Source organism: Oncorhynchus masou, chromosome 18 (assembly GCF_036934945.1).
Source record: "Oncorhynchus masou masou isolate Uvic2021 chromosome 18, UVic_Omas_1.1, whole genome shotgun sequence".
Taxonomy (NCBI): Eukaryota; Metazoa; Chordata; class Actinopteri; order Salmoniformes; family Salmonidae; genus Oncorhynchus; species Oncorhynchus masou.
In genome coordinates, this window is record NC_088229.1 from 29,038,578 (window position 1) to 29,062,520 (window position 23,943).

At 40.9% G+C, this 23,943-nt stretch overlaps 2 protein-coding genes across 7 annotated transcripts; one reads left to right on the forward strand and one right to left on the reverse strand.

Moving 5' to 3' along the window:
- The first annotated feature begins 8,319 nt into the window (after positions 1-8,319).
- sst6 (somatostatin 6) lies at positions 8,320-9,731 on the forward strand. The gene is made up of 2 exons (XM_064921816.1): positions 8,320-8,501; positions 9,180-9,731. Exons 1-2 carry the CDS (start codon positions 8,391-8,393, stop codon positions 9,366-9,368), a joined length of 300 nt encoding a protein of 99 aa, XP_064777888.1. The 5' UTR covers positions 8,320-8,390; the 3' UTR covers positions 9,369-9,731.
- Positions 9,732-16,810: 7,079 nt separating this feature from the next.
- Positions 16,811-21,292, reverse strand: tardbpa (TAR DNA binding protein a). 6 transcript variants are annotated; one of them, XR_010450127.1, is made up of 7 exons: positions 20,529-21,292; positions 20,042-20,205; positions 19,785-19,940; positions 19,511-19,681; positions 19,282-19,393; positions 18,367-18,513; positions 16,811-17,648 (listed from the first exon to the last, which is right to left on the reverse strand). XR_010450127.1 is itself a non-coding variant. In XM_064922905.1 (6 exons), exons 1-6 carry the CDS (start codon positions 20,767-20,769, stop codon positions 18,419-18,421), a joined length of 912 nt encoding a protein of 303 aa, XP_064778977.1. In that variant the 5' UTR covers positions 20,770-21,292; the 3' UTR covers positions 17,724-18,418. The 6 variants fall into 6 exon arrangements, 5 of the variants coding, with proteins under 5 accessions (XP_064778977.1, XP_064778976.1, XP_064778978.1 ...); XM_064922905.1 differs by lacking the exon at positions 16,811-17,648 and having other exon boundaries at positions 17,724-18,513; positions 19,309-19,393; XM_064922904.1 differs by lacking the exon at positions 16,811-17,648 and having other exon boundaries at positions 17,724-18,513.
- Positions 21,293-23,943: the final 2,651 nt, after the last annotated feature.

Consider the following 23,943-nt stretch of genomic DNA (forward strand, 5'->3'; position numbering starts at 1 on the left):
ACAGTAATAAACTTTAATAAAATGACCTTGTTAAATCAGTGAGAGCATCTCTTTCATGAAATCCATTGAAGCCTTTGCTTACCAAATTAGCACAATTCAAACCAATTGAACAATATTTTGTTTATTTGTAGCCTGTGTAATTTCAAGCAATTTCCAGTAGGTGGCCCTAAGACACTTGTTCCTGTGGTTCCTGGATATCAATCATGAAAACAGATTGACCATAGACTCATAGTCTGAAATGTGGCTTGGCAATTATTTAGTGGTTTAGTCAAAGTCCATCTTGTCAGTGCAGGTTTGTTCTTACTTTGAGGTGTTGAAGGGTTTTGGATTCTGAGGTTACTGAACTTTTTCAAATGATTGATAATGCATCATCTAATTTGTTTACAACTTTACAGTATGGAACACTTGAGCGGAAAAAGCTAAATCACATTTGTGGAGAGAGCGGAGTTGGTGTCTCACCTATTGGCGAAGGCAATATAGTTCACGTGTTGTTCAGATCTCAAATCACTCTGCTCAGATCTTCTCTTTGGCTTATAAGTGAGAAACGCTACAGCTCAAGCAGGCACACAGTTTGTTCTTCCTTTAATATCAGCTGTAGCACTCACCTGTTGAAATCCGTAGGGCAATTCAAAGCTCATTTGCCAGTGCACCAGATGCACCTGTAGCTTTGGTCTTTGACGCCTTTGTTTTAGGCCTTAAGTACCTCTCATTCAGCTTCTCTAGCCATCCACCGTCACTTATTTTGGGCAGTTAGGTTCTTCCAAGAATACCTTCATTGGCCCCCATTTTAGCAATTGGCTCCTGCTTAACACTGGCACTGGCCATATCTGCCATGTTTCTTTCAACTATCAAGATAAAGGGTTTTGGAAAAGTGCATAGGAAATGTAGCCTGGTCCACCAAAATGTAAGATCAGGATGGTCGAACGAGGCTTTAAGAAAGGAGTCCACTGTCGAGTATTGACATTCAGTATGGAAGATGTACTGCCATTGTCAATCCTTTTGATGGTTAAAGGAGCCTTTATCTCTGTAGGCTTGCTGTAACTACATTCTAGTGTGCCTGTTTAGTTGACTTGACTCTTAACTTCTTACATGACAAACAAAGCGACAGTGTTTTTGATATGTAGGCCTACAGATTACAGTTATCATAAAAAGACAACCTGGCTCTTCCATTATCAAAGTTAGGATCGTCATCACCACTCAACCCATTTAGCATTGCTTTGCTATTTGGATTCAGCATTCAAACTTTGTTAATGATGCTCTTCTCATTTTTTAAATAAATATTTGTCTGGGTTGATCCTTTGTTTATGCCCACGGCTTAATTAATCCATCTGAAAAAGGAACATCGACAATTAGGGACTTGCTGAGGAGGGAAGTGTTCTAAATGACTTAATGTTGGGTTGTATTAAAACGTATGAGGCTATTATAGCTCTTTGATGGCAGCACAGCTCGGTGATGGTGCCGAGTCATCCTTCAGACAGTGAGTCCCAGATGGCACCCTAGTGAGTACATTACGTTTGACCAGGGCCCAGATCAAAGTAGTGCACTGTAAGGAATAGGGTGCCGTTTGGGATGTAATCTGTTCAATAATGCATTATACAGTTGTGTTGAGGAAGACACGACAAGAACCCATATTCCCAAAAACTTGAATCAAATTGCAGCATACCACCTTCTTGTGGTTTTTATATTACACATATTGTTGGGGAATGTATAGGCCTGCAATTCCTTCCAATCTAAGAAAGAGGAATGGGTGAAAGCTATATAGGGTTTAGGCCAGGATTAATTCAGATCAGCGTTAACCCTTGTTAGCCACATACATAGCTTTTCATTGCTTTTGTTGAGGTGGTGTCAGAGGTGCGTTTAGAGCTGTCAAATCAGGCTGGTCTCAGACTAGACGTAACATAGTCAACGTAAATCCATGACATTCATGTTACATTTGGTATGGTTACATTAGAAAGAAGGTTCCTTAAGGCAAAACCAAAAGTAGGGTGGTTGGTCAGGTTTGGTGTATAATGCGTACATCTAACAACCCAAAGGTTGCGTGTTCAAATCTCATTACAGACAACTTGGATATTTTAGCTAATTAGCAACTTTGAAACTAATTTTTAGCTACTTTGCAACTACATATAATGCTAGCTAAACCTTCCCTTAACCCTTTAACCGAACTCCTAATCTTAACCCCTAACCTAGCTAACGTTAGCCACAACAAATTGTAATTCGTAACATATCATACGAAATGGATGATGGACATCCACAAATGAATATATACCAACATAACATATCATACTAATTTGAGTGTGATGGATTTGCATTTACAATGTTACGTATACCAGAGTCCAGGTTGGTCAAATTGGTGAGCAGCTGCTCCTGTCGTCATTGTCACGAAACCACAACCATCCTATCCCACCCACGTTAGAAGTTCAGAATGAAAAAGAGTAGGTGTTACGAATCCCTTTTGGCCCGACAGTCTAGGGGGGATGGTAATGAGACTCGTAACATAACTCATGCAAATTATTATTGTGACAAAGGAAAAGTGTGAACGAAATAAGCACGACAACTGAAATCTACCGTCAAACTCTAGGTTTATTTATAAACACACGGTAATGGGGGGAGCAGGAAAAAGGGGCTGAGCTGGACCCAAGGAAAGAAACAATAAGTATTCAAAAACACCCCTAAGCTAGACTAGCCTACTTTAACAACAGCTAACTAACTAACCAAAAATACAGTGGGTGGTCCGCCCAGTTCTAACTAGTGTATTTAACAAAGTTCACCTACGGGTAGTGTATGCCCATGGGCGACTTGTCTTGGTTTCCCCCTTTTCCACCAGCAATCAAACACAAACACCATAACCAAAAACAATACTCACAGGTGATGACAAAGTGCTATGAGGTGCTTAAACAAAAGAGAGGTTACGACACAAAGCGAGAGTGAAACACAGAGACCTACAGACATGGCATTTACAGAGAGATTGAGCTGAGCTGAGCTGGGCTCTAGAACAAACAAATGGGGTTTTTAAACCATGGGGAAGGAACTGTGATAGGTCAGGAAATATGAGGAGGTGTGTCTTCTGATTGTTGACTGATTGGGGAGTGATGATTTTCACCTGTGAGGGGAGAAGGAGAGAAAAGAAACACACACACAGGATACATACACACACAGGATAACTGTATCCGTAACACTCCCACCCTTAAAAGAGCAACCCTAGGGGTTGCGACTACAGTATTTCAATTAATACTCCCAACAAAGCAACAACCTTGCAAAACATGCAGAAATCATTTTCACACACGAGACAAAGCATCTGCCAACACATTATCAGAACCCTTTTGTGGCGGATCTCCAAATTATAATTTTGTACAATCAGCGCCCAACGCATAAGCGCTGGTTCTGGTTGTACATTCGGTGGAGAAAAACTAAGGGGTTATGGTCAGTATATACAATCACGGGTAGGGCACTGGAACCAATATATACTTCAAAGTATTGCAGAGCCAACAACAAAGCAAGAGCTTCTTGTTCTATTGTCGCATAGTTTGACATTTATTAAATTTACGTGAAAAATAACAAACGGGATGATCCACTCCACTCTTGTCTTGCTGCAGTAGAACAGCACCAGCACCTCTGGCACTAGCATCTACCTCAAGTTTGAACGGTTGTTCAAAATCAGGAGCAGCAAGTACAGGTGTACTACATAAGAGTGCTTTCGCTGATTCAAAAGCTCTCTTACAATCAGGGGACCACTCAAATGATCTAGCCGGACTAAGCAAATCGGTCAATGGAGCAACTACCGCAGAGAAATTTTTACAGAAGCTACGGTAGTAGCCAACCATCCCTAAAAAGCGGCGTAGCTCTCGTCTGGTGGTAGGTGCAGGGAATGCAGTTATAGCCAAGACCTTGGCATTAACAGGGCGCACCTGTCCATGCTTCTCAGAGGGATCACACAATCCATCCTCTTGATCAACCTCTTTGAACAGAACAGTGTTCGACAAATCTCTCTCATCACCCTCTTGTCGTGCCTGAGCATGAGTGACAGCACAAGCGGGGAACACATGTGGATAATTCTGTGCCAGCTCATTCGAGAGAGAGTGGTCACTTTTATCCAATACTTCCAATACGGGTACCACCTTTCCTCCGGCAATATCGTTACCCATTATGAAGGTCACACCTTTCACTGGCAACATAGGGCGTACCCCCACTCTGAATATTCCACTGATTAACTCAGAGTGTACTTTCACAAAGTGCAATGGCACTGGGACAAAACCCATTTCAATACCCTGCACTAACACACTGGAACCACAGTATGTATCGTCAGACAAGGGCAACACATCAGACAATATAAACGACTGCGCCGCACCAGCATCTCTAAGGATTTTAACCGGTCGTTGAGACGCTTCGTCATTCGTTAGGGACACAAACCCTCGAAAATGAATGGTTCATAACTGCGGTCGGGGACTGAGACTTTCAAACTACAGTTACCCTGAGGCACCTGTTTTGTTGCAGACCTCACAACCGTACGAATTAAAGCAACACCTGTTGGTGGCTTGGCACGAAGAGACATCCCTTGTTTGCGTTTAAGCAGGAAGCAATCATTAATCATATGTCCTACTTTATGACAATAGAAACATCGACGCTCATTCTTCTGGCGTGCTTGACATACTACTGCTGGACGACTAGGGCTAAAGGTAGGAAACTCAGTGGCTCTACTCTCAGTTTGAGCCGAAAACACACTCTTGTGCGTCAACACAAACTCGTCTGCCAACACAGACGCTTCTGCCAGGGAGGATACTTTCTGTTCGTTTAGGTAAACTACAATGCGTTCGGGTAAGCAATTTTTAAACTCTTCCAACAAGATTAACTCCCGGAGAGAGTTGAAATCAGTTACCTTACTAGCAGCATGCCATTTATCAAACAGATTTCCCTTGTCTCTAGCAAATTCCACATAAGTCTTACTAGAAGACTTTCTATGAGACCTAAATCTCTGTCGGTATGCCTCAGGCACAAGCTCATAGGCACGAAGAACAGTAGCTTTGACCACTTCATAATTCAAACTGTCCTCCAGAGGTAGCGCTGACAAAACCTCTTGGGCTTTACCAGTTAATTTACACTGAAGTAATAGGCACCAAACCTCTTCAGGCCATTTCAATGCTACGGCTATACGCTCAAATACACAAAAATAGGAGTCAACCTCTGACTCTCTGAACAAAGGTACTAAGGCAATCTGCCTACTAATGTCAAATGTGTTTGAGGACACAGCAGGTGAGGACGGCTCACAAACAGGCACAGTAGGACCGGAGGCTAGCCTCGCTGTCTCTGCCTCAAGTTCCATCTGGCGCATTTTGAACTCCAACTGCCTTTGTTCTCTGTCTGCCTCAATTTTACACATCTCTAAATGCCGTTGTTCTCGTTCTTTTTCTGCCTCTATTTTACACATCTCCAACTGGAGAGTCTCTCGCCTAATTTGGGCTCTCTCTTCCACCTCCAGTTGGAACTGTGCTAAACAGACATCCCTCCTGGCATCACCATTTGACAGTGGGGAGAGTGGATCAAAATGGGACAATGTGGCTGGTGTTTTAGCCTCTCCCTCATTATAAGACACCAATGGTCTTACAGGAGCAGCAACATCCACTACAGGGGTAGTAGGCTCAGGCAGCGGTAACACAAGCACCTGCTCTTCCAACAATACATTTAATACTATCCGTTTCACCTCCGCCTTAACTAAACTCTGCGGAATCGATACTGAATAATGGTCAGCCAAGGTCATTAAATCAACTCTACGACATTTGTCAAAAACCTCCCACGAAGGGTTATCCAAAAAAGATTTCAAATCAAAAGTAGTCATTTTTACACTACTTCACAAGTGCCAAAGGAAATAGCAAACACTAATGCTACTTCAGCTATGACGCTCAACACTGAACTATACCACTACAACAATCTACATGAGCGGCATGGGTGTCAGTTATGACATATCCCGGATGAGGCTCCACTTATGTTACGAATCCCTTTTGGCCCGACAGTCTAGGGGGGATGGTAATGAGACTCGTAACATAACTCATGCAAATTATTATTGTGACAAAGGAAAAGTGTGAACGAAATAAGCACGACAACTGAAATCTACCGTCAAACTCTAGGTTTATTTATAAACACACGGTAATGGGGGGAGCAGGAAAAAGGGGCTGAGCTGGACCCAAGGAAAGAAACAATAAGTATTCAAAAACACCCCTAAGCTAGACTAGCCTACTTTAACAACAGCTAACTAACTAACCAAAAATACAGTGGGTGGTCCGCCCAGTTCTAACTAGTGTATTTAACAAAGTTCACCTACGGGTAGTGTATGCCCATGGGCGACTTGTCTTGGTTTCCCCCTTTTCCACCAGCAATCAAACACAAACACCATAACCAAAAACAATACTCACAGGTGATGACAAAGTGCTATGAGGTGCTTAAACAAAAGAGAGGTTACGACACAAAGCGAGAGTGAAACACAGAGACCTACAGACATGGCATTTACAGAGAGATTGAGCTGAGCTGAGCTGGGCTCTAGAACAAACAAATGGGGTTTTTAAACCATGGGGAAGGAACTGTGATAGGTCAGGAAATATGAGGAGGTGTGTCTTCTGATTGATGATTGATTGTTGACTGATTGGGGAGTGATGATTTTCACCTGTGAGGGGAGAAGGAGAGAAAAGAAACACACACACAGGATACATACACACACAGGATAACTGTATCCGTAACAGTAGGCTATATATAAATAATGACACTCATTTAAAACCAATAAACGAAAAAAAAAAAATAGGGATTCATATCAGACTAATCAACATGCCAGTGTTCGAACTTGTAACCCGGCTGCATGGGATTTTTACCGATGCGTCTTGGTGCATCCAATGGCAATGTCCGTGATAGGTAACGCCAGGAGCCACTTGTGGATTTGACAGCTCTAACGCAGTTAATAGGGCTATGTGCAATCCATAGCGCTTAAGATCCCGCTACAGCGCAATTGAAATGTAAAGGGAATTTCCAATTGAGCAGACATACGTTACCAAAGAATGCCGTAAGCCTAGATTCAATCAGATCAGCATTAACCCGGAGTAAACGACAATTCTATAGCATATCATTGTTTTTCGTTAAGGTGATGTCGGAGGTGCAACTGGAGCTGTCATATCATTGAGCAGCTGTTCCACATTGCGGACGTTTAATGTTGCAGCGTGATACATTTTTTTCAAGCGAATATTCCTGTTCTTGCATTAGCGGAGACCACATTAACCGTAAACACTGTATATTTCGGCTCAATTGGAAATTACCTTTACAAAATGAAACATTGGTTTCTTAAAGAACCCTCTATAGACAAGCTATGACAGAAATTCATGCTTCGGTTTAGTCTCCCTTATTTTACCAGGTAAATTGACTGAGAACACATTCTCATTTACAGCAACGACCTGGGAAATAGTTACAGGGAAGAGGAGGATGAGTGAGCCAATTGTAAACTGGGGATGATTAGGTGAATGTGATGGTATGAGTGCCAGATTGGGAATTTAGCCAGGACACCGGAGTTAGCACCCCTACTCTTACCGGCCATGATTGAGAGTCCCATAGGACGGAACACAATTGCCCAACGTCGTCTGATGTTGGCCGTCATTGTATAAACGAAGTTGTTCTTACCTGACTTGCCTAGGTAAATAAAGAATGACAATAAGAGTCATTAATAAGTGCACCCTCCAACACCACTTCCAGCAGCACCTGGTCTCCCATCCAGGGACCAACCAGGACCAACCCTGTTTCAGAAGCAAGCCAGCAGTGAGATGCAGGGTGGTATGCTGCTGGCTTACCATCCTAATGTTTTAGCATTTGTGGCACAAATTCCATTCAAGGCACGGGGCCAATGATTTGGACATGGTGTACAAAAAATGCAAATATCTGTCCCATGGCTCAATGGGATTTGTGCCACAAATGCTAAAACGCTGGCATGTTGAAATGGTGCCAGGGGAAACTAAACCAAACCATGGATTGCTTTAGCATACAGATTGAATAGAGCCCTTAGTTTTGAGATCCTTTCCTAACTTTCATCACAGTTTTGTTATTTTGTCCTTACCATTTATTTGTACAATTATGGAACACATGGCAAATTGATACTTAATCACTACATAATTACTTAGAGGAGAAGATGCTACAAGTTGTGGGGGAGGGAGGCTTTTAAAGGAAATTACATCCACTTAATTGTGATGTCTAATTCAGAGAACATACTGTATGTTTTTTTTAATGTACTACAGCGTATTAACAGGAAATGGGCTCATTTTGGTAATTACTCATGTCTGCGTCAAACACCCCTGTTTGTGTGTGTGTGTTGGGGTCTATAAAAATGTGGCTTGTGCCAGGAGACCTGCAGAAGCTTCAAGAAAGTGATGATCATGAGGGTGCTGGTGAGTTTAGTACCCTTCGTCCTCATGGTGTGGTGTGGACAAGAGACAACGGCACTTCCCATAGAGGATAACCTAGGATTGCAGCACAACCGGGTGAGTTGATAATAATCACTCCTTATTAAACTCAATAGTGTGTTTAAAGGTTTGGTATGAAAATGTTAGTTTCTACATATGTCAATTTAGACTTTTGGGGACAGCTCATAGTTTTGTGGTACAGTTCTAAAGTTGAGCTATGACACCACACTTGATGTTGCATGTTTGTTGTGTTGTAATATCAAGCATGAGCCATGAATTGCAACCACAAATGCCGATATTCAGGTCAACTACAGATAGTTGTTACTGGACACACGCTTAAAGTCGGTTTGAGTCGCAGGGCAACGTGTCCTGGCTGGTAGTAGTTGACACGTGATTTAGGCCTCTATTCAATCTGTAACGCCGAAGCATTAGATTCCGCAATAGAAATATAAAGGTAATTTCAGATTGAGCCAACATATTCTGCATTTACGGTGAATACAGTCTCCGCTAAAGTGGAAACATTGCCGTTAAATTCCAATCACGCTGTAAAGCTAAAGTCCCGCGATGTGGATTGATTAGAGCCCTTAGAAACCGTTCTGACAGCAAACATGGCTGAGAGGAAGTCATCCATTGGATGCAACCTAACAAGGACTTAATCAAGTGTCAACTCCCTCCATCCAGGATCATGCTGTGCAAATCAGATTCACCTATATAATTTATTTAATAATACATGACAAAAATGTAATTTTCGTCCAGGAGTTGACTGTGGAGCAGAGGGACCTGTTGAAGACGTTGTCGGGGCTGAATGAGCTGACATCCAAGTATATGTATCCGGATCAACAGCTCCACAGAGAGCTGCAGGACAGATCTCTCAGAGCTCAAGTTCCTGCCAAAGTGAGATCCCCCTGTAAGAAGTTATTTTGGAAGACCTTCTCATCCTGCTAGCAAAGGCACTAGCAGACAGCTGCTGGCAGTCACAGTCCACACCCTGGCCTCTTAGCCACATTGCATGAGCAATACTCAATTACTATGAATAAACTGCAACTAAAGAAAAACTAATTCTGATTAATGACTGTGTGATGCAGTACCTCTGCCTATACTGCATCTCTCCTAGAATGTAGGGCAGGCAAGTGGCATTATCTTACTATTGCAGTGGTCTTTCTTTATTATTTTTCTTTTCAGGGAATGTTTAAGGTGTAGAATTACAAGTCCTTGCTATTAACTGTTTTGCATGGATTTAACATGGTTTATTGTTACTGTGTCAGCAAAAGACAACACTATGAAGCCTTCATACTGTCATTACTTAACATCAACTGAATTATAATGAGAAAAGGCTGCAGCCAAGATAATTGCTTACCTCACATTTTGGCTTCTTGCCTTGCCTAGACGGTGCCTTCGGAAAGTATTCAGACCCCTTGACTTGTTCCACATTTTGTTACGTTACAACTTTATTCTAAAATTGATTGAAATATTTTGGCAGTGATTCCAGCATCAAGTCTTCTTGGGTATGACGCTACAAGCTTGCCACACCTGTATTTTTCTGCAATCTTCTCAAGCTCTGTCAGGTTGGATGGGGAGTGTTGCTGCACACCTATTTTCAGGTCTCTCCAGAGATGTTAGATTGGGTTCAAGTCCGGGCTCTGGCTTGTCCCGAATTCACTCCTGCATTGTCTTGGCTGTGTGCTTTGGGTTGTTGTCCTGCTGGAAGGTGAACGTTCACCCCAGTCAGATCCTGAGGAGCGCTGTGGAGTAGGTTTTCATCAAGGATCTCTGTACTTTGCTCTGTTCATCTTTGCCTCGATCCTGACTAGTCTCTCAGTCCCTGCTGCTGAAAAACATACTCACAGCATGATGCTGCCACCACCATACTTCACCATAGGAATGATGTCAGGTTTCCTCCAGACATGACGCTTGGCATTCAGGCCAAAGAGTTCCATCAGACCAGATAATCTTGTTTCTCATGGTTTGAGTCTTTAGGTGACTTTTGGCAAACTCCAAGTGGTCTATCATGCCTTTTACTGAGGAGTGGCTTCCGTCTGGCCACTCCGCCATAAAGGCCCGATTGGTGGAGAGCTGCAGAGATGGCTGTGCTTCTGGAAGTTTCTCCCATCTCCACAGAGGAACTCTAGAGCTCTGTCTGAGTGACCATCGTGTTCTTGGTCACCTCCTTGACCGAGGCCCTTCTCCCCTGATTGCTCAGTTTGGCCGGGCGGCCAGCTCTTGGAAGAGTCTTGGTGGTTCCAAACTTCTCCCATTTAAGCATGATGGAGGCCACTGTGTTCTTGGGGACCTTCAATGCTGCAGAAATTATTTGTACCCTTTCCCAGATCTGTGCCTCGACACAATCCTGTCTCGGAGCGCTACGGACAAGTCCTTCGACCTCATGGCTTGGTTTATGCTCTGACCTGCACTGTCAACTGTGGGCCTTTATATAGACAGGAGTGTGCCTTTCCAAATCATGTCCAATCAATTGAATTTACCACAGGTGGACTCCAATCAAGTTGTAGAATCTCAAGGATGATCAATGGAAACAGGATGCACCTGAGCTCAATTTCGAGTGTCATAGCAAAGGGTCTGACTACTTATGTAATTTTTTTATTTTATATATACATTTCTAAAATCCTGTTTTCACTTTGTCATAATGGTGTATTGTGTGTAGATTGCTGAGGTTTTATATTTAATCTATTTTAAAATGAGTCTGTAACGTAACAAAATGTGGAAAATGTCAAGGGGTTTGAATACTTTCAGAAGGCACTGTATATGGGTCATTTTAACTCATGAAACCACACTATCCTTAGTTTTACGCTAACAATATTTTGCTCATGGTGTGCCCCTTTCTGTCCCATAATTCTGTCCATTTACCATACCTGTTTGACTCAAAAGCACTCCAAGGCAAAAGAAACCGCTTCAAACAATGGGCAACATTCATGCATGTGATCTAACAGACCACGAGCAAAGAGGTCAAATTTGAATGTCTACTGAATTACACCATAGTATCTTGTTTATCATACAGGATGGCCCCTAGTTATTTTGTAGATGTCCACGCAGAAAAATATACATCTTAATTTCTTTAACCTCATACCTCCAGCACTCATATTTAGCCTGAAATCATCATCCCTGAGATCAGTTAGAAGATTGAATCCAACATGTCATGTCAGCATCATGACAATCAAGCCCAGCATACAACCCACTAGATCAGTCCACCAGCTCTGGCGAGTTTAATGGAACGTAATTCCCGTTGTTTGCACTTCTCCCTCTATGCATATTATGACCCTGAATTTAAGCATGCTAATATCATGCTATTCGTTTGGGGTGGAGATTAAAGACATTTAAATGTGGTGTGTGTCTACAGATACACTGTATTCTGACCTTGATTTAATTCCCTAATAATTCCATCACATTTACATGTGATGAAACAATGGATAAGGAACATATTTATATATATATGTATATATATATGAGAGAGAGAATGGTGTTTTATATATATGTGTGTATATATATATATATATATATATATATATATATATACATAAATAACACCATTTTCCATATATATATATATATATATATATATATATATATATATATACAGATCCTTATCCATTGTTTCATCACGTGTAAATGTGTGTATATATATATATATATGTATATATATATATATATATATATATATATAAATAACACATATATAATAAATAGCACTGTAATTTACAAATTTCTCAGAGCTATTGATAATGAGTAAGCCGTTTGGATAAGGGGATTCTAAATATAAATGACAATTGTTTTAGATTTTACCTTACGATTGCTGGAGACGTGAAACCAGTCTTAAGCCAGCAAACTGAAGCATATCAACATGTCACCTTTTCCACAGTGAAGTTTGTGAAATGCGTGCCTTATAACTTGCAAGGATTACATTTGGAGTCCCAAGATATAGGCTTCTGTAGCCATGAGCAAATGACAGTGCAGCACCAAACCTACGGAGTTGATTTAGGATTTCTAGAATATTTTATTATATATGCCCGGACATTTCACTCTATCGTGTTAATAAATATTAGCTACTATCGGTAGCCACCGTCAATTATACCCACATACACGTTAGCCACCTGGCGCAAGGTTCAAGATGACTGGATCGTTGTCATCACAGTTCCATGATTAGTGAGGTTTATCAGAGTAGATTCATAGGACTATTGTTCAACCCCTATTGTACACTTTTCTCACCTTCCAATATTGTATGAATTGAGCAATTTAATATGGCAACTTTCAGGATGAATCAAACCACAAGGCTCACTGAACCAGTTTTTTATTTTTTTTGATAAATACAGTTGAAGTCGGAAGTTTACATACATCTTGGCCAAATACATTTAAACTCAGTTTTTCACAATTCCTGACATTTAATCCTAGTACAAATGTTCTGTTTTGGCCAGTTAGGATCACCACTTCATTTTAAGAATATGACATGTCAGAATAATAGTAGAGAGAAGATTTATTTCAACTTTTATTTCTTTCATCACATTCCCAGCGGGTCAGAAGTTTACATACACTCAATTAGTATTTGGTAGCATTGCCTTTAAATTGTTTAACTTGGGTCAAACGTTTCGGGTAGCGTTCTACAAACTGTGTGAATTTTGGCCCACTCTTCCTGACAGAACTGGTGTAACTGAGTCAGGTTTGTAGGCCTCCTTGCTCACACATGCTTTTTCAGTTCTGCCCACACATTTTCCATAGGATTGAGGTCAGAGCTTTGTGATGGCCCTCCAATACTTGACTTTGTTGTCCGTAAGCCATTTTGCCACAACTTTGGAAGTATGCTTGGTGTCATTGTCCATTTGGAACACCCATTTGCAACCAAGCTTTGACTTCCTGACTGATGTCTTGAGATGTTGTTTCAATATATCCACATAATTTTCTTGCCTCATGATGCCATCTATTTTGTGAAGTGCACCAGTCCCTCCTGCAGCAAAGCACCCCCACAACATTATGCTGCCACCTCCGTCCTTCACGGTTGGCTTTTTTTTGCTGTTTTGGAGCAGTGTCTTCATCCTTGCTGAGTGACCTTTCAGGTTATATCGATTACAGGACTTGTTTTACTGTGGATAGATACTTTTGTACCTGTTTCCTCCAGCATCTTCACAAGGTCCTTTGCTGTTGTTCTGAGATTGATTTGCACTTTTCACACCAAAGTATGTTAATCTATAGGAGACAGAACGCGTCTCCTTCCTGAGCATTATGACGGCTGTGTGGTCACATGGTGTTTATACCTGTGTACTATTGTTTGTACAGATGAACATGGTACCTTCAGGTGTTTGGAAATTGCTCCCAAGGATGAACCAGACGTGTAGAGGTCTACAATTATCTTTCTGAGGTCTTGGATGATTGCTTTTGATTTTCCCATGATGTCAAGCACAGAGGCACTGAGTTTGAAGGTAGGCCTTGAAATACATCCACAGGTACACCTCCAATTGACTCAAATTATGTCAATTAGCCTATCAGAAGCTTCTAAAGCCATGCCATCATTTTCTGGAATTTTCCAAGCTGTTTAAAGGCACAGTCAACTTAGTGTATGTAAACTTCTGCCCCACTGGAATTGTGATAAAGTGAAATATAATTGAAATAATCTCTGTAAACAATTGTTGGAAAAATGACTTGCGTCATGCACAAAGTAGATGTCCTATCCGACTTGCCAAAACTATAGTTTGTTAACAAGAAATTTGTGGAGTGGTTGAAAAACGAGTTTTAATGACTCCAACCTAAGTGAATATAAACTTCCGACTTCAACTGTATGTGAGAATGCTATTCATTGACTACAGCTCAGCGTTCAACACCATAGTGCCCTTAAAGCTCATCACTAAGCTAAGGACCCTGGGACTAACACCTCCCTCGACAACTGGATCCTGGACTTCCTGACGGGCTTCCCCCAGGTGGTAAGGGTAGGTAACAACACATCTGCCACGCTGATCCTCAACACGGGGGCGTGCTCAGTCCCCTCCTGTACTCCCTGTTCACTCATGACTGCACGGCCAGGCATGACTCCAACACCTTCCGATGACACAGCAGTGGTAGGCCTGATCACCGACAACGATGAGACAGCCTAAAGGGAGGAGGTCGGAGACTTGACCATGTGGTGCAAGGACAACAACCTCTCCCTCAACGTGATCAAGACAAAGGAGATGATTGTGGACTACAGGAAAAAGAGGACCGAGCACACCCCCATTCTTATCAACGGGGCTGCAGTGGAGCAGATTGAGAACTTCAAGTTTCTTGGCATCCACATCATCAACAAGCTGACATGGTCCAAGCACACCAAGACAGTCGTGAAGAGGGCACGACAAAACCTATTCCCCCTCAGGAGACTGAAAAGATTTGATATGGGTCCTCAGATACTCAAAACGTTATACAGCTGCACCATCGAGAGCATCCTGACGGGTTGCATCACTGCCTGCTATGGCAACTGCTCAGCCACTGACCGCAAGGTACTACAGAGGGTAGTGCGTAGGGCCCAGTACATCACTGGGGCCAAGCTTCTTGCCATCCAGGACCTCTATAGCAGGTGGTCAGAGAAAGGCCCTAAAAATTGTCAGAGACTCCAGCCACCCTAGTCATAGGCTATTCTCTCTGCTACCGCATAGCAAGCGGTACCGGAGCGCCAAATCTATGTCCAAGTGGCTTCTAAACAACTTCTACCCCCAGTCATAACACTCCTGAACATCTAATCAAATGGCCACCCAGACTATTTGCATTGCCCCCCCCCCCCCTTTACGCTGCTGTTACTCTCTGTTATTATCTATGCAGTCACTTTAATAACTCTACCAACATGTACATCCCTCAATTACCTCGACTAACTGGTGCCCCCACACATTGACTCTGTACCGGTACCCCCTGTATATAGCCTCGCTATTGTTATTTTACTGCTGCTCTTTAATTATTTGTTACTTTTATTTATTTGTAGGTATTTTTCTTAACTGCATTGTTAGTTAAGGGCTTGTAAGCATTTCACTGTAAGGTCAAATACCTGTTGTATTCGGCGCATGTGACAAATAAAATTTGATTTGGTAAATAGCTCAGGATGAGGCTGGAGAAATGTAACCACTTTAAAATTCAAGGACTGACCATCCATGAGATCAAAATTAGTCTTAACCATGGGCTCTATTCAATCCATAATCCTTAGCACTAAAGATCCCATTTATAGCACTACTGACAGATAAAAGCATTGTTTCCGCAGTTGTGGAGACCGCATTCCCGGCTTGATTGGAAATTACCTTTTACATTTTGGCACAGATCTTCTGCAATATGGATTGAATCCAACCCTATGTTAAATAGGGGGTGCTTATTTTGTCCTGTTTCACACATGTACAAGTGTGTGGTATGAAATGGAAATGTGTTTTTTTGCATATCCCACTCCCCCGAGACGACCTCAGAGTGGGATCACGGATCAGCCATTGTTGATGGCGACCCTGGAGCAATTAGGGGTAATTGCCTTGCACGAGAGCAGATCAACAGATTTTTCACCTAGTCGGCTCGGGGATTCAAACTTTAGGTTACTGGCCCAACTTTCTAACCCTGTTCCTGGAGTGCTACCCTCATGTAAGTTTTTGTCCCGAACCCAGTTGTAAATAATTCAATTGTTTATCAATCAGCTAATTATTAGAATCAGGTGTGCTAGATTAGGGTGAGAGTGAAAGCCTACAGCAGGGTTTCCTAAACTCCCACCAATCATCAAGCTCTGATTATTTGGAACAGCTGTGTAGTGCTAGGGCAACAACCAAAACATACACCCAGGGAGGGCCCCAGGACCAAGTTTGGGAAACCCTGACCTACAGGACAGTAGCTCTCCAGGAACCAGGTTGGACATTTGAACTAAGCTCACGAGGCATTTATAAATTGTATACTTCACAAATCAATTGGTATAGATCATGAATTTAATAGTCAAAATGTATGTAGCAAGTGCAGATTGACCCTTTAGCTGACATTTTGCTGTGAATTAGTTTACATATTTGAATTGACTTATGCAAATTCAAAAGTTCTTAAATCTATTAAATGAATGACTCAGATGCCACATGAAAAGTTGTGGGCCAGACTTTGTTACAATTTGCTACCACCTGGAGGTTGAAATGTTATTAGCCATATCAAAGACAGTCAATTGGGTATGAGCCAGTTCATAAGCAAATTGCACCCATTCTAAATGAGATTGGAGCGTGACAGCCAGACAATTGTCTAAATTCAACAAATTACAGAGTTGATCTATAAAATATATTGCTCCAATGTTGCCTTAGGGCTGCCACACTGACTCAAATTTAAGAGATTGAACTTTGCAACAATTTCTGACTCTGCACCAAATATGGTGCTGGCTGCTAAAAGACAACCTTGTCTAAACAGAGAAATACAACAAATTATTACAAAGTTAAAACTTTATTTTACACTTCAGTGAACTAAAAATAAGAGTTCCATATCTGTACACAAGTGACACAATTTGTGAGGGGTATACTACAAAGTAGGTTCAATTAGTTAGCCAGCTAACTTTGATAAAGAACCAGAAGCTAAACATGTGTTTTTGGTTGTTGAGTCAATTAGAACATGCCCAAAAATTTGCAAAATATATAGTCAAGTTAACTGGCTAACTCATTGAACCTGCTGCTGGCGAGTTCAAGAATTTTCCAAATATCTAAAACCCTGTAAAAAAACTGAGTGGAGTCACTCCCCTTTACAGCCTTAAAATAATTTGAAGGTCCCATAAATCCAACAAAAAAATTGTACATTTCAAACCACATGAAAAAGAGATCAACAGAATACTTTTAATAAAAGCCTTTAACTTAAATCTTTACAATAACCGATGGCTGTATTGGGACAAAGCATAAATGAATGACAAAAGGAATCTTTCAAAAGCAAGATTTAAAGAGTCGGGTCATTCTTAAAATAAAAGACTCAACAAAAACATGGTCACTAAATAGCAGGTAATTTGTTACATAAATTAAATGTTGGCGTTGCTTTTAAAATGTACTTGTTTGAAGGTCTTAAACGAAATACCTCTGCCCAATTTGAGAATGGTCTGTTATAAATTTCAGTGGGGTGATCCAAGGGGTCTTGTTAGTGAGGTGAAGAAGTCCCTTTCCAGGCATAAGGCATTCTGCAGCCCCCAACCAACAGTGCAAACTCCAGTCTTCAGCTTCCCGAAAATTGACTTCACTCTGGGGTTCAGATGTAAACCTGGGCCAGCCGTGTCCAAGGTCCCTATACATGCGAATTAAAGTGTTGGCAGTACAATTAATGTTAAGTAAAAATAAAAAGTCACTAAGGTAGGCAAAATACCTAGTCAAATTTTATTTGAGAATTCCCTTTGATTCACAAAACATATAAAATGCATTCAAAAACACTTCAACAAACTTTCAATAGGGACTCGTCAAACGCTCGCCACTGCACCCTCTTAAGACACACGAGTTCACTTGCACATCACTCCTCCAAGCTCCCCCAGTGCTCTCAACACAGAATCACCAACAGGTCACATTTTCACACAAAGGGGTAGGTAGGAACATGAAGAAAATAAAGCACACAGCATTCACATCAAATCAGACAACAAGAAAGGATACAAATATCCATAGTGCTAAACATTCCACTGTATTTAAGATTAAATTTGATAGAAATATTAGAGAAAGGAGACTTTGGGGATCTCAATATGCAATAAATGTCCTTTTGATGGTCATATGGAACACACTCGTACTTGCTTCTTCCTTTCACACTCGCACAAAGCCACAGGTTATTCTTAACTCTCGCAGACATCTGGCCCTTTAGCATCGCACAACCAGTCCTCTTCACACTTGCTTTCTTTACCGTTCGCTCACTCAGTCTCACTCTTTGGCCACCACCAATCGCATTGTTCTCAAAAGCGATACAAAAAGCAGACAAGATTTGTATATCCATGAAGAGGGGAGAAAAAAAAGGCAACACCCACCGTCTAACACAGTATATGCAGAGTGAAGCTGTGTCTTTTGATGGCAAAGCATTTACACATGGGAAGAGGGGTACCGATACTGAGTTCGGTCGAACATTGCTGCCAACGAGGGGCTTCTTCCCGGGAAATTCGAAAACAGTTGGTTAACTGTTGAAGAGATTTTCATGAAGGCGTTTCCATAAAATGGTAAACAAAGATACAATCAACTGCATACAGAGATTAAACATCAAATCCAATTCCATATACACGTGGTTGGTTGGGGGGGGCTGTCGTGATACTCAAATATCTACTTAGCATGCAGTCATCTGATGTCTTTTACAAAATAACCTTTTCTCAAGAAAAAGAAAAAAACTACGTGTAGTAGTTTACCACTAACTATACACTTCAACCACTCACACTCATTTCCTACAGAATTAGTCACACACACAATTAATGTCTTCTTTAACAAAACAAAACGACAAAAAAGGCAATAGTTTTAAATAGAGACATGTGATATGACAAACTCTTTCTTGCCCCTCAAAATACTTACCAGATTAATCTAGAAATAAGACTTTCAATCAAAGCTCTACATTCCCCAACCTGATGACTTTGACTCCATAGTACCAAAGCCAGAGCTGAACCCACTGCCGGAGGCAGAGTTAGTGCCTGCAGCCCACCCAAGACTAGCTGCGCTGGGGCTGCTGTAACTGGTGCTGCTAGAACTATAGGCTTGGCTTTGATCTCCGGTGGCACTTGTCTGCCCGGCGATGGCAGTGCCTGCCACATTGGTCTGACCCTGCTGGTTAGCCAGCATACTTTGTAGAGCGGCAGCCATCATGGCTGGGTTAAGGCTAAAGCCCCCAAAATTCACCCCGCTACTGCCACTGCTCGGTAGCCCTCCACGACCACCGCCATAGCCCTGACCCCCGAACCCACCAGCCCCACGATCCATCATTTGCCTACTATTATTGTGCTTAGGCTCGGCGTTGGAGATGTGCACACTGACACCCTTGATGATCAGGTCTTCTCCGCACAATGCTGAGGCAACCTAGAGAGATGGGGACGGGTGGATGATGATTTAACACGCAAACCAACCAGAGTGTAATCTGCGTACCACGTCATGTCTTGACCCAACAGGTTGAGGAATGGCCATAGGAAAACATACCTGGTCATCTGAGAAAGTGACAAAGGCAAATGCCCGGAAGGGTTTAGGAATGAAGACATCGGTGACCTCGCCATACTGCATGAAGAACTGCCGGAGCTCATCAGTGGTAATGTCCTCTGTGCAGCGGCCAACAAAGATTTTACAGTTGCGCATGGGCTCATCAGACCCTGCCTAACATGAAAATAAAAGAGAAAGCACTTGAGTATTTTACCTGCACAGGGAACAGAACAAAATGGAGACTTAAGGAAAATATTCAAATGAGAGTACTCCTTACACATTGATTAAATACCTTAGAGTTTGGTAGTTTGCAGTCACACCATCTTCCATCGATCATGTGTCGCTGAGAAATCACTTTGGATTGAGTCTCATACTCAGTGAACCGAACAAAGCCAAACCCTTTTGAGTTCCCAGTCTTGACATCTCTTTTGACCTGCAGAGAGAGTTAGAGAGTGAAAAGTATGATTATTGACATGTATGGTTACCTTTATGACATACATCAACCATTAAAGCAAATCTTGATAAGGTTGTTACCTGCACCATGATGACTTCTCCAAAAGTGGCAAAGTAGTCTTTCAAATCTTGCTCAGATGTTTTCCATGGCAACCCAAGGATAATGAGGTCTGATGTTCTATCAATACCTCTCTTCATTTTTACAGCAGAGGCGGCATCCATTTCATCCATCTTCCTTTTGTTATCTGACACAGGAATACAAAATGTTGTAAGATACAGCGATAAGACAAAATCAAAAGGCAGTCAAGAAAAATAATTGGCCATTAGCCTAAACACGAGCAAAATAGCTAGCTTGGCAATATAAATGTTAAGTAGTACTGAAATAGTCTAGTTAACTAAGACCAATAAACTTTTCGTGCACCAACTTCAGTTAATGGGTAACTCCCTAAATGAGGCTGCATAGCTAATGTTACAAGTAAGGTTACAAGCTAGTTACGCATGACTGTGCACACTGTACAGTCAGTCAAACGTAGCTAGCTAGTACTGGTAGTTAGTTAGTATACCTTACCTTTTGGGTAGTTGACGACGTACACCAGACTACCCCAGTCATTCTCAGGTGCATGCAAGATGCCCTCAACTAGACGGACGCCTCGCATGCACTGAGACGCAGGGCTCCTGTAACGTAGGCCGCACGCTCCGGGAAACTGGGCTGCTACTGTTGACAGCAAAACAGTGCCATCATCCTCAGATGGGATCTCCATTGGTTCTTCGGTTTCATCCTCTCCCACGCGAATGTACAACTCTGCCATGGTCTCTAAATTAGATTAGCAAGTAACGTAAACTAGCTAGCTAATGGCTAATTCACGTTCACAAAGCTGATGGCGCACGCGGGGTTGTCAATTATTAGCTAGCAAGCCAGTTGGCCTAGCAATATTCCAAAACGCTTCTAATCTAGCTATCTTAATAAAATGACAAAGACACAAGTTATAATTTATACGTTCACGGGCCATGCGTCTATTTTGAAGAAAAAAAAACTAGATTTGGCGTCTGAGAGCTGAAAGGGCCCTCTTTTAACGGGCTAAAAAACAACGCACACTTGCAAAATGACGGGCTCGCAGCAGGATCTTGCCCGCATACGCTACAAAAATATTTGACTCAGCTTCTTTACTAGTTCAAAGAACGAGGTCGACCCGGTTCTTGAATTAAATTATAAAACCAGCATAACTACACCTCAAATTTGTGAGACGAAAATATTATATGAAAGTCGTCAGCTAATCTCCTTTACCTTCAAACTTCTAAAATGTCCGCTTTGCTAGTACACAAATTATGACGTCAGTTTCGTATGGTAACAAAGGAACCTTCAAAATAAAAGACCACAATTTCAACCAGTTTTGCTCACTGGGTAGGTTATTAGTTAGTTAAACTAGGATAGTCACCTTCAATTCTTAGGGCCCGGAAGGAGAGCCAGAGTCTCAAGCCCTCTATTCTCATTCTGTGGACCCACACCTCCATGTACTCTGAGAAACATTCCACATCTCCCTCTGAAAATACATTTAATTTCAGTGGGTTGGTTCTAGTGTTGCAGGCTACCTGTAATTTACCAAAGTTACCAGAATCTTTGGTCATTTTGGTAATTTATACTTGAATAACGTTTTTAAAAAACGTATTAATATAGTATACATTTTTTGTATGACTTGTGACAGCAGCCACACTTTAGATGTTGTAAGAATTATTTCTGATTTATAGTTATTATTATTTATAGTTATTATTATTCCTCTTCACCGTTTAAACTAGAAACGCCGTTCAAACTTTAAAAAGTGTAGACTGGTCTGGAATAGTATGCTTGCATAAAACTTTGTATACTTTAAACTATTACATTTTTTTTGTCTCATGGGATTTCCTCAGTATTCTAAAGGTCCCATTGTGACATCATAACACCCAAAAATTCTCTTCTATTCACTGTAAAAAATGTACCTTCGACACAAATCAGCAACTTTGAATACTTTCCCAACAATTTAGACAAAAAATTAGAGCATATGAAATCTGCCTCTACTTCTCTGCTATTCAATTCTGAAACAACAACAAAAAATGACAACTGTTTTAATAAACCCATTAACTACTTTTCATCTCAAGTTTTACAAACAACTGAAATTTTACTTACCCAGCACTTTAGCCAAAAACCAAGAAAGAATGACATATTGGTCTAGTTCTCTTCTATTCAAATCTGGAATCAGAACAGAATTATCTTCTACCAATCAAAAACGACAGCTGTTTTAGTTCCGCATCAACTACTTTTCGTCTACACTTTTACAAAACAACTGAAATGTTGACCACTTACCCAGCACTTTAGACAAAAACTTAAATGGTATGACATCTTGGTCTACTTCTCTGCTATTTAAATCTGGAATCAGAACAGAACCATCTACTACCAATCAAGAGATTGTTTTAAAACAGATCAGCTGTTTTAGTAACCACATCACCTAATTTACCACTGCCATGAATTAACTGCCATAGAACTTTTCAGAACTTACAAATTATAACAATGGAGGATCACATAAGACTTATTGTGCCACACAGTACTGTTTGTTTACATATAGTTAGTTATCTTTTACCTCAAGTAACTGGTCTGGGGTCTGTAACTACTGGCCTTGCACAGTAGTAAACCCCCATCCAGCTGGCGGCGCTGATGTGCAATTCTTTGCTCGACACCCCAAGCAATTTAAAACAAAGTTGTTGATTAGAACACCGAAGTAGGGTTGAAGAATACTTTGTTTGGATTTCAAATATTCTTTGTGTGGAGTAAAGAAAGATATAATGACTTACACATCACATTCACATCTTATTAGAGTCCATTCATCCATATTCCATAACTTTGCATCTTTGCATCCACCATAATATTTCTCTCCCTAAATGATAGCCCACAATTTTTCTAATTCCTTATGAGTAATTATTACAGTTTGTATATACTGTAGTTTTCTAGTAGGAGAGTGTATGCAAGTGTAGTAGTCTTATTTGTGATGAAATATGTGATCCAACTGCTCCATACTCCAAAGTAATAAGGTTGATATAGTAGTCTATCAAAGTAATCAGATCAGCTATTTTAACATATTTAACTTTGACAATATTTCACTGCTTACTTAAGTAAAACATTTTAAACTTCTTACACTACCACAAAAATACTTTGTGAAGCCGCAAAAATATTTGTCATGGAAAATTACCATCTAGTTTATATGTGTCTAAGAGTTTCAAGTGGCTAGATCATATGGTTCAAGAGAAAATAGCCTAAGCATCTAATCAACAATGGCATTGTTAGGTGTGCTTTCTGAAAGCAAAGCACAACTTTAAAAACTGTTCATACTTCTTATTCTGCTGGAACCTCTAATTTCAAAATTGTAAAAGCTACGAACACTAAAACCAGGAGCAGGCTGGCACTGGTCAATGTACTTAGAGAATGTTGGTACTACTACTAATAATAATAATACTTTTCACACTACAACTATATTTGCATAAATCTCAATGCATTACAATGGCAATAGACTTGAATGGGAAAATGCTGTTCCCTCTGGCTCCCCCACAATTCGTATCTGATTGTAATCAATGGCCATTTTTATGCTTATAAGCAAATGCAAGAAGGATTTTGTGATTTTTAAAATATATATAGAGTACCAGTTAAAAGTTTGGACACATCTACTAATTCAAGGGTTTTTATTTAAAAAAATTCTACACTGTAGAATAATAGTGAAGACAAACTATGTAATAACACATATGGAATCATGTAGTAACGAAAAACTGTTAAACAAATCTAACTATATTTTATATTTGAGATTCTTCAAAGTAGCCGCGCTTTGTCTTGATGACAGCTTTGAACACTCTTGGCGCTCTCTCAACCAGCTTCATGAGGAAGGCTTTTCCAACAGTATTGAAGGAGTTCCCACATATGCTGAGCACTTGTTGGCTGATTTTCATTCACTCTGCAGTCCAAC